Genomic DNA, 11,698 nt, shown 5'->3' with positions numbered 1-11,698 from the left:
ATTGGTGTGAGGTGAGACTTGAGCATTTTTTTTTTTTAAGCATCCTAGGTGATTCTAAAGTGCAACCTGAATTGAGAACCACTGATATAAACAATGAGGAAGCCAGAAGTCCTTTATTTAGGATGGACACACATAGTTTAATGGGAGAAATAGCAAAGAATAATACCAATTAATTCAAGCAAATCACTGTCCTGCACTGATTGGAGTAGAAGGGCTCTGAAAGGTGGATTCCGGGTCGGGGTGTCTTCCGGTTAGTAATGCTATTTCATCTGCTCAGTTCTTGTCCACCTCACAACGCAGCTGAAGCTGGAGCAGACCATCCATTGCCTTCTGGATGAGTGCCACAAAGAGGTCAGTAAATAGCTGTGGGTTCTTGAGACCCCTTAGAATCCTCAGATGTCAGAGCTGGGCCAGTAGCTCTGAGTAGATGGGGAGATTGAAATACAGAGAGGAAAAGGAACTTGCCTGAGGCCTGCGAGTTGGTGGCAGAGCCAGGGTCTGGGTCTACTGATCTGCTCCAGTGCTTTTTGCAGCTTCCTGCCTTCCGCTTTCAATCTCACAGACACTACGCCCATGTGGTGAAGCCCCATGTTTCTGATATAATCATCCCATGGCCCATTCTCTGTGACTTTCTAAATAAAATACAGATTTCTGTGAGGAATTTATCAAGGAAGTATGTTCAGTGTCTTGCTTTGGTGATTTCATTTAATTTTGAATTGTATACATTACTTTGTACTGAAGGCATTTGCTCTTATTTTTTTTCCATTATTTTGTTTTTATCCTGTTGTTTTCTTTTCATTTTTTCCACTAAGTCTTTCATAGGCAGGCATTTACTCTTATCAGCATCTGAGGTAAACATTGAGTGGGTTTGTTTAACCTGCTATCTTCAATGTATAAAAATATCAAACAGTAGCTTCTGTGTTGTGTTTAAGATTGAGGAATAATATCAGAATCACTTTTTATTTATCTTGCAGAAGAAAGACAAATCTTAATGCCATCAAAAGCAACGTTTAATTATAAATTATGTTTAAATTATATCATTATTATTTTGCATGTGATTAATATAGCAGATTGAATTTATAATTATATATATCAATGCTTATTATTATGATGATGCCACTTAACATTTGTTGAGCACTTTCTATATGCTAGGTACTACTGTGTTAGGTGCTTTGTATACAATATCTCATTCAGTCCTATCAACAACCCTATAAGGCTGGTACAATTATTATTTCCCACCAGAGGAGTTAAGAGCCTTGCTCAAAGTGGTACAGCTAGTCAGTAGAAAAGGTGAAATATGTACTATTGACCTCTTCCTGTAAAGCATCCAGCATAGTGCCTGGCACACAGCTGTAATAATGATGATAATAATATGTTTTTTTGCATTGAGTCAGCATTCTGTTTTTATGACATTCCCAACTTTCATCCTCTAGTTTCTGGTTCTATAGGAGGCAAAATATGCTAATTTTAATTCAGTTTAACAAATACGTACTGAGCTAGGTACTGAGGACTCTGAGAGGAATTTGACTCAGTCCCTTTCTCCTGGGAGTTCCCAGTGAAACGGGGGAGTTGGACACTTCGCTAAAGAAGCTGATTGCTTATTGTGGTGAGATACATGAACAATACGGGTTGGTGTTGGTAGGGCAAGATCAATTTTTGCAGGAAATCTATCCTGATCCCAACTGATAGAGTGGAATATGTTCATTTTCTATAGCTGTGTAACATGCCTTCTATGCGAGGCAGCTTGGCCACCCTGACCCTTCTTGGCAAGTTGGTGGACTCCATGCCTGCTTTGGCAGATGAGCTTGTAATGGAGCATGGTGAGTGACCTGTGGGAAGAGCTGCCACTACCCTTTTACCTGTTTTGATCACACTGCCATCTGGGTGGCTCATTCACTGGGAAGTCGTTACTTTCTTGTTCTAGCCTTCAGTTTCCCCATCTACAAAATGTGCTCTGTGTAGGTCAATTTGAAAAAGGTCAGTTTCTTGACTCTAGTCTTGGGCTATTTCCATTCATTCTTTAAAACAAATTAAGTAAGCATCTACTGTGAACTTTCCTTTTGGATGGAAGGAGGAATTAATTCTGGAATATAGAAGTACTTTTTGCTATCAGGGAAAGGCAAATAAATATCTCACAGAGGATTTATCCAAGAGTAAATCACTTAATTTCTCTAAGCTTTGGCTTTCTCTTTTGATTAAGCATCCAGAAAGCATTTATTGTGGGGGATTATAGAGAATTACCATTACTACCCCATTGGGGATAATAGTTTGGAGTTTCATATAGCAGTTGACATTGTGAGACTTCACCTGGCTCCTTGGTTGTTTTCCGGACAGGCAACCTGATGGAACATCTATTGAGAGGCTTAGTATACCCCAACGAGGGAGTGCAAGCTTCTGTCTGTTACCTTTATGGGAAGCTATACTCCTCACCAACAGCAGCTGAGATACTTTCAGGACATTTTCGGGAGAAGCTTTGTCCCCTCTTCCTTTCTACTCTGGATGGTGCCCAGACAAAGGAGCTACAGATCAACTGCTTGGGTAAGACATGGGGCTGGAGAGAAAAGGGAGAGTAAGTTTTTGAGGCTTTGCCAGAAGACTCGATATATTAGCCTCTTTAGTAGTGGGGAAATTTGTTGGTTTGCAAAGGGTAGAAACCACGATTTTGGGAGATGAGATGCACGGACTGTGTGAAAGATGTCTAGAGTTGGTATGGCTCTTAAGAATGTTGCCTTTGGAAAGAAAATAGGAAGGGAAGTGGCACAGCAATTTTTCTGCCTCCAGTCTTTACTGCCTGCCCTGGTGCATCCTGTACCTGCTTCCAAGTTAATCTTCATGCTGTAGAGCTCACATCCTGTTACTTTCCTAGTCAGAAAATCTTCCTGGCGTCTTATGTCCTCCAGGGTAAAGTCCAGGTGTCTTCGTCCATTTTGTGCTGCTGTAACAGAATACCACAGACTGGGTAATTTATAAGGAGCAGAAATTTATTGGTTCATGGTTGTGGAGGCTGGGGAGTCCAAGATCAAGGGACCAGCATCTTGCAAAAGCCTCCTTGCTGTGTCATGGGACAGAGAGGACAAGAGAAAGAGTGAGAGGGAGACAAACTTGTCCTTTTATGAGGAACCTACTCCCACGATAAAAATCTCACTCCAGTGATAACAGCATTAATTCATTCATGAGGACCCAAACCCAAACACCCAAACCCATGATCCAAACACCTCCCACATCTCCCACAGGCCCCACCTCCCACCACTGCTACACCGGGGACCAGATTTCCAACACATGAACTTTGGGGGACACATTCAAACCATGGTACTGGGTTTCTCTGCTTGAGGCTCTTTGGGAGCCCCAGTATACTCTTTTAGCCTCTTCTCCTGCTATTTCCTTACGTAAATACATAAGGTCTGTCAAGTGCTTCTAAGCAGGAAGCTTTCATATTTTGGACAGAACACATGGGCACTATGATTGGTGACCAGGTGAGGGCCTGTTATGGAGCAAAAGCTAGGGGGGAAAGCATAGACTATGGGTGACAGCAGCTTCTTTTCACGGTTTGTGCCAAGAGCTCTGTTATGAACAATCCAGCCACACAAAATCAGCCTTCCTTCTGTACCAGGCCCTGTGCTGGGATCTGGGGTCACACAAATGATCAGACCCAAGCTCTACCCTGGGGGGCTCACAGGCCAGCGTGGAGGACAGACATGGATAATTAGAGTGCAGTGCAGTGAGTGCTGTCACGGAGGTACACAGCAGAGGGTAGGAGCAGGAGCCAGGAGAGTCTTCCAGAAGGAAAGGATGCCTGGACTGCGCCCTGAAGTGTAAGCAGGGATTGGAGAGAGGGAAAGGAGGAAGGCAGAAGCATGGGCCAAACCACAAGCCATGAAGCAGCCTGTGTCTATGGTAACTTGGAACAGGGCGCAGCAGAGGGAAATCCCAGCTGATGGTACCGGGAATTCCCATTTTAAAAGCCACCTCTTCTCTGGAGCCTTTCCTTCCCCCCTCTTTCCTCCAGCCACGTATATGATCACATCCTTTGGGCTCTTCAAATGCTGTAGATCTTATATTCTGTTACGTATCTATTGAATCCTTGCTATGTGTCAGGAACTGTGCCAGGTGATGGATGATGTGGTGAAACTGACATTATTCCTGCCCTCCGGAAACTTATAGTCCAGTGTGGTAATCAGGGCTGTGTTTGCCTTGCTTACTATTCAATCCCTAGACCCTTAGGCCTAGCACTTAGTAGGTTCTCACTAGATCCTTGTGGAAGACAGCTGGGCTGCAGAAAGCAAATTGGTGCTTAAGGAGTCTAACCATTCTTCATCTCTATGAAGACATGAAGAGGTTTCTCTGGAGATGTCTGAGAGGCTGTCTTGGGAGTGCTCTGGTGCCTGTGTTCCTCTCTCCTTACTTCCCAATCCCTTTGTTTCGTAGGTTTGCTGAGGCAGCTGCTGAAGTATGATCTCTTTGTGTCCATGATCATGAACAAGTCTGCACTGGCAGAAAGTGCTGAGAGTATCGCAGGACCACCAGGAGAGACCTCACTGCCTTTGGTGCTCAAAAAGGTAATTAGTTGTGATTTCTGGTCTTAAGGTTCAATAACAAGGGAACTCAAGTGCTTCCTGGGCCCTGTCTTCATCTACCACTCCTTCTATCTAGGATTTCCAAAAGTGTTTTCTTCAAAGTAGGTTTCTTTTCTGTTGCAAATTATTTATTTATTTATTTATTTAATTTTTTTGAGACAGAGTCTCACTCTGTTGCCAGGGCTAGAGTGCCTTGGCATTAGCCTAGCTCACAGCAACCTCAAACTCCTGGGTTCAAGCGATCCTCCTGCCTCAGCCTCCCAAATAGTTGGGACTACAGGCATGCACCCATGCCCAGCTAATTTTTTTTTCTATTTTTAGTTGTTTGGCTAATTTCTTTTTATTTTTTGTAGACATGGGGTCTCCCTCTTGCTCAGGCTGGTCTCGAACTCCTCACCTCAATGATCTTCCCACCTCAGCCTCCCAGAGTGCTAGGAGTACAGGCATGAGCCACCACGCCTGGCCTCAGTTGTAAATTCTTGCCTCTGCATCTTCCCCTTCACAACTGGGCTTCCTGAAAATGGAGAATACATACAGCAACAGAAACAAAGCCACCTCAGTTGTTTAAGGGATAAATTTCTCAGCTTGGCACTGAAAACCCTCTTTATCTGGACCCTGCTCATCCCTTCAGCCTCACTTTCCTGTCTCTTCTACCCCATAACCCAGTGCTCCAGCCATTTGCAACTTCTCCCTCATCTTTTTTTTTTTTCTTTTTCTTTTCTTTTTTTTTGTTCTCCTCCTCCTCCCCCTTTCTCCCTGGTCTTGCACATGCTAGGTCATGTCTCTGAGCCTGTGTAGCGGCTCTTCCTCTCGGCCGGTAGGGCATTTCCCCTCTCTTTGTCTGTTGATCTGATTCAGCCTTCAGACCTGTAGGGCTCCTCTGTCACCCCAGCTCCTTTAGACAGAAAGTGCCCCTCTGTCAAAGTACATACCTCACCATATTGTGGTTGACTGACTGGAAGCTTCTTCAGGGCAGGATCTGAGTCTGGCGTCTCTCCCCAGTGCTCAGCACAGGGCCTGGCAGAGCTGCAGATCCTCACATGATATCAGGGGTTCATTGACCAGACTGAGGGGCTCCTTCTGCAGGAAGAAGGAGGAGTTCTGGTCAGAAGTGAGAAGGGGACAGTCCAGGATAGGTTAAAAAGCCAGAGTAAACTGCTTCTTGTTTCTCTGCGATGCCTCTAGAATGGTCCATGCAAAGCCTGTGACCTCTGGGGAGCAAGGCCTGTGTCTCTGAACCAGAAAATCTCACATCAGGTCACTTTCTGTGTTCATTTCTCTGCTGCTATCCTGGAATCCATGTTAACATGTGGTTAGAATGTTTGATCCTGGGCCCAGCAGGGGCACAAGGACTTACGGAAGGGTTCTTATGGCCTCACAAGGCACCAAGGCAGCATGGATGGCAGTGGCAGAGATTAAAGAGCACTTCCCTACAGTGAGAGAACTTTGTAGAGACAGGAATCTTGGTTTAGGGGTCCTGGCTTCCATCCATATGTGGAGACTGTTTTTCCATTGGCAATTTTGGCTGGTCAGGGTTTTATTTTACTATAGCAACCAGCAGGATTAGGACTAGGGGAAGCAAGTGAGGCACTTGCCTTGGGAGCAAAATTTAAGTCGGTGCCAAAAAAACCATAGCAATCAAGATAAGTAATATTTAAAAAAAATCAGGGCGGGAGCAGTAATCCTAGCATTCTGGGAGGCCGAGGCAGGAAGATTGCTTGAACTAAGGAGTTCGAGACCAGCCTGAGCAAGAACAAGACCCCATCTCTACTAAACATAGAAAAATTAGCCGAGCCTTGTGGCACACACCTGTAGTCCCAGCTACGTGGGATGCTGAGGCAGGAGGATCGCTGGAGCCCAGGAGTTTGAGGTTGCTGTGAGCTACAATGACGCCACTGCACTCTACCCAAGGTGACAGAGCGAGACTCTATCTCAGAAAAAAAAATTAAAATTAATGCAAAAAATTAATGATGAATAAAATATAAAAATTTTAAATAAAGACAAGATTGGCGTGTGTCCTCCATTCAGGCATTTTTGAAATTGCCAGAGTCTAATGGTATTCTTTCCTGCTTTGGGCTGATTATCAACCTATTCTCCCAAAATTCAGGTCCCTGGGAATGTATTGTCAATGTTTGTGTTCCTGCTGTTGCAATGTTGATTCATTCATTTGCTCAAATACCCACTGAGCACTAATGTGATGTGTCAGCCACTGTGTTAGGCACTGGGAGTATAATTGCATGTAAAAAGATGAATTTCCTGCCCTTACATAGCTTACAGTCTAGTGGGGAAGGCAGATAATAAACAAATAAATGAACAAGCAAAGTAATTACAGATTATGGTAAATGCTATGAAGGAAATAAAGAAGAGATGAAATATTAGCAGAGAAAGCCACTTACAGGTTGAGTGGTTGGGCAGGGAATCTCTGAAGGGCTGACATTTGAACTGACACTTGAAGAATTAGTATGAAATGATGTGAAGAGTGGGCAGAAAAGCATTTCATGCAGAAGAAATAGCAAATAAAGGCTGGAGGAGGGGAAAGGCTTGATGTGCTCTGGAAACAGATGGAGGCCAGTGAGATGGGATGGAGGGTGGGAGGTGAGGGAAAGTGGCCCAAGATAAGGCTAGAAATTAAGCAGGGGCAAGTCATGCAAGCCCAGGTAGGTCGTGGTACGTAATTAGGATTTTTAAAAGATAGATAGTTAATTTTGTTTATGATGGAAAAACAGGGTTAGAGTGTTTTTTTCATGATAAGGAATATGCATTTTAAATGAAGAATTTTTGTTTTCCTTAATGGATAAATATCATAATTCTTTGATTCTAAGATATATTTTTTTCACATTTTAATAGCTCTGAAATTGGGAGACATTTTATCATCAACGGTGCATCATAGTTTAATTGGCAGCACTTTTGCTTTCTTTGTGGTACATAAAATGATGGTTTGTCTTACATCAATGGTGTTTTAAGATAAAACACAATGTCATTTCTTTTATAAAAGAGAACATGATAGAGATTAATATCTATACTCCTTTACGTACTATCAGAAAGGCTGTTTATGTGTCCATTTGTAAGTCCGGTATGATGATAGCGGTTTAAGTTAGCAGTCCTTAGATTCATCTCTCCCGGACGTGAGTGTGACTTGGTCCTTTTCAAGCTCTAAAACTAGGTACACTTTCCTTTTTCTGGTGATGTATGTTCTATTGGGCATTTTCCCCCAAAAGATCAGTTTCTACTACACTTAAAATCTGTGATTACACAGAGTTAACTGTGGCTGCAGTTAACTCTTTTCTTGATTTCTGAAAGTGTTATAGGCACCCGTAATAGCTAGGGTGTCTAGTAGGACTTTGAATATTATTCAGAGCATGATGGAAATTCATTGAGATGTTTTAAGTAGAAGAGTAGCCCGATCTAAAATATTGTTGGGGGAGGCATCTCAGTTGTTGGAAGACTCCTAGATTTGGACTTGACTGACCTGGGTTACTGCCTTAACTTTGCCACTTATCAGCTGTGTAGCCTGGAGTAAGTAACTTAACCTTGCTGAAGGTCCCCAAGACCACCCCCCAGGTTCAATGATTGACTAGGAGGACTCACAGGACTCAGCATATAGCTGTACTCATGGCTATGATTTATCACAGCAAAAAGACATAAACCCAAATCAGCAAAGTCCAGGGGAAACCAGCATAAGCTTCCAGAGTCCTCTCCCCGTGGAGTCACACAGGATGCGCTTCATTCCTCCAGCAATGAATTGTGACAACATGTGTGAAACATTGCCTACTGGGGAACCTCATTAGAGTCTCAGCACCCAGGGTTTTTACTGGGGGCTGGCTGGTTAGGTAGGTACCCTTTACCTAGCACATACCAAAATCCCAGGCTCCCAGAAGGAAAGCAGCTGTTCAGCATAAACCAGTCATCCCTCGTATACATGGGGGATTGGTTCCAGGACTGCCTGCATATAAGCAAATCTGCATATACTCAAGTGCCACAGTCAGCCCTTTGGAACCCCAGGGCAGGAAAAATTGGCCCTCCATATGCATTGGTTTTGAATCTTGTGAATACTGCATTTTCTATTGGTGTCTGGTGGAAAAAAAAGCTGCATATAAGCGGACCCTCACAGTTCAAGCCCATGTTGTTAAAGGGTCTACTGTTCATTGTTTGTACAAATAGTTTAGTCACGGTGAGCCACTCTCTCATCAGTTCTGGAAATGGTATGAACTCTCCTGAAATCCAAGTTCCCAAACCCAGCCAAGAGCCAGCCTTGCAGACAAAGCTTTCTAAGGATAACAGCCTCAAGCCTGCTATGTTAACTTTTTTCTGTACACTAAATAAAGTGAGGATCATAGTGGAACCTTTCCTTGTTATGTCACAGGATTGTTGCAAACATCAAAACCAGATGAGACCATCCTGGGCAACTTAGAGAGATGCCATATCTACAAAAAATAAGAAAAATTAGTCTGGTATGGTAGCATGTGCCTGTACTGCCAGCTACTTAGGAGGCTGAGGCAGGAGGATCACTTGAGCCCAGGAGCTTGAGGCTGCAGTGAGCTATGATCATGCCACTGCACTCCAGTCCCAGCTGGTGACAGAGTGAGAACCTGTCTCTTAAAACAACAAAAAATAAAACAAAACAAAACGAATGAGGGCTGTGAAAGTACTTTTGTCAATGAAGACCTGAGCACTTCTTGGTGACAGTTTTAGTGCTCTTTGAGTGCCGCTTGTGGATTTTACATTGTGCTCTTTCATTGATATTAATATTTCTCTGCTGTTTGCAGAGATGCCTTTCTATAATCCATAACTGCTCTCCCTGTGCACTATCCTTGTGCCTGGTTCCCTGTGGTGCAGGAGGGTGCAGAGAGGAATTAGGCTCCTGCCCTGAGTCACTCAGGCCAGTTCCTCTGGTCCTGCCAGTAGTGTGACTGGGTACTTTTTGCTGCCTGTTTCTCCAGCTTCTCCTCTCTAGAGATGAGACCCTGCAGGTGGCCAGTGCCCACTGTATAACTGCGGTGCTGGTCCACTCCCCAGTGAAGCATGCCCCGGCCTTCATCCATGCTGACATCCCAGGTACGGAAGCCCTTCTAACTTTTTCCTCTGAGGACCACAGAATTCTGAATAGGGACCTGGGGGTCACAGCAGTGCAGCAGCCCTGTCAGAGGATCTTGGATAATACATACTAGAGGGATGGAGTGGTGACGGGTTTGGTTGTACATGACAGACTCTAGGAAGTGGTCCTTGTAACATCTGAATCCTTTTGCTACAGATTTCTTGTATGACCTTGAACAATTTGTTACTGATTTTTGTCATTTATTTGACCATCTAGGAATAAAAACCTAGTATAGTGTGGTGGAATGACTTGTGGACCAGGTGGGCAAAGGGAACTAATGTTTCTCAAGGGCCTATTCTGAGCTGGGCAATATGTCCTGAGGTACACTGCAAATGTTACTACATTTAGGTCCTCACCTTCACTATTTTATAAATAAGAAAATTGAGGCTCAGAGAAGAGAAATAACTAGTTCATTGACATGCTTAGGCATTGGCAGAGATGGGATGTAAAATCAAGTCTTACTGGACATGGGACCTCAAATCCCAGCACTTTGGGAGGCTGAGGCAGGAGGATTGCTTGAGCCTGGGAGTTCGAGGCTGCAGTGAGCTATGATTGTGCCACTGCACTCCAGTCCTAGCTTGGGCAACAGAGTGAGACCCTGTCTCTTAAAAAAAGTCTTTGGCTCTAAAAACTCTTTTTCCTGCCTCACACTGCTGCCTATCCTGAGAATTAGGAGACCTAAATTCCAGTCCCACATTTGCTACTAACAGTGACTCTTCTCTAGGCCTCAGTTTCCCCATCTGTTAAAAAGGAGAGATTAGACCATAATCTTGAGGGCATTTTCCAGGTTTATCTGTGATTTGATGATCATGTCTCATAGAGAGGGCGTGTGAACAGATGAAGTAACAGGAGTAAGATGCTGCGTAAATTCAGGGCCCTAGTGTTAGTTAAGGGATCATGATCACATGACTGTCATTTACTGTTTTCTCATCCTTTTCCCTGCCAGAGTTCCTCTTTGAGCATCTTTCCTCTTCCAGTGAAGTGCTTATCTGGTCCAGCTACAACTGCTTGATACTCCTGGCAGAAGAGCCACTCTTTTTTTCCAAGTGCCACACAGTATACGGTTGGTAGTGGGGGTCCTATACTAGCTCTAGGTTGAGTGAACAGCAGTTCGAAGTTGAGTAGGAATAGCAGTGATGGGGGGCTAGCCTCCACCTCAGAGGGGAGAGCTGGGGTCTGTGCATTTCCATCAGCATAGTCACTACCCGATTCTATGTGCAAGCCTTGATATCCAAATGGTTCTGCTGTTCACTGATTAACAGAAGTATATATGTTTAGACTCTTCAGCAAGGGAAGGACACTCCTGGTAGCCACTGAATGAATTCCTGTTGCATGTTAACGACAGATCTAAACAATGTTACTCAGCCTTGGATTTAGTCCTTTCCCATGCCCCAGAGATCTGCCCATCCAAGTAGTCCCTAAGTTTTGCTGATTTATCCTTTCAAAGTTTCTTGAAACTGTCCCTTCCTTGTCTGGGATTTTTTTTTTTTTTTTTTTTTTGAGGCAGAGTCTCACTTTGTTGCCCTGGCTAGAGTCAGCCTTGCTCACAGCAACCTCAGACTCCTGGGCTCAAGCGATCCTACTGCCTCAGCCTCCCAAGTAGCTGGGACTACAGGCATGCGCCACCATGCCCAGCTAATTTTTTCTATATATTTTTTAGCTGTCCAATTAATTTCTTTCTATTTTTGGTAGAGACTGAGTCTCGCTCTTGCCCAGGCTGGTTTCGAACTCCTGAGCTCAAACAATCCGCCCGCCTCGGCCTCCCAGAGTGCTAGGATTACAGGCGTGAGCCACTGCGCCCGGCCCCTTGTCTGGGATTTTTTATATCACATCTGGATTTTTAGAGTAGGAAAATTCAATCATTCATTTTATATTCTGTGTTCTTAGTCTATGTAAGGCACTTGGCTGGGACCTGGAGATTTAGAGATAGCAAGTAACATAGGCTTCCTGGAGGAGTGCAGTTTCGACCTGATTCTTCAAGGAGGAAAGGAATGTGCCAAGTGGAGATGTGGCTTGGTCAGTAGGCATT

General features: G+C 44.1%; 1 protein-coding gene across 1 annotated transcript in view; it reads left to right on the top strand.

Moving 5' to 3' along the window:
- Positions 1-11,698, top strand: part of MEI1 (meiosis inhibitor 1) — a 71,058-nt gene that overhangs the window by 10,107 nt on the left and 49,253 nt on the right. Inside the window, exons 4-9 of the mRNA XM_012638009.1 lie at positions 278-351; positions 1,715-1,820; positions 2,335-2,538; positions 4,426-4,556; positions 9,515-9,629; positions 10,616-10,732. Coding sequence (XP_012493463.1) covers positions 278-351; positions 1,715-1,820; positions 2,335-2,538; positions 4,426-4,556; positions 9,515-9,629; positions 10,616-10,732 — 747 coding nt within the window. The remainder of the gene's footprint in view (positions 1-277; positions 352-1,714; positions 1,821-2,334; positions 2,539-4,425; positions 4,557-9,514; positions 9,630-10,615; positions 10,733-11,698) is intronic.

Source organism: Propithecus coquereli, unplaced genomic scaffold (genome assembly GCF_000956105.1).
Source record: "Propithecus coquereli isolate 6110/MARCELLA unplaced genomic scaffold, Pcoq_1.0 Scaffold126, whole genome shotgun sequence".
NCBI lineage: Eukaryota > Metazoa > Chordata > Mammalia > Primates > Indriidae > Propithecus > Propithecus coquereli.
Note: the sequence above shows the minus strand (reverse complement) of the source record. Positions and strands in the feature narration are given on the sequence as shown.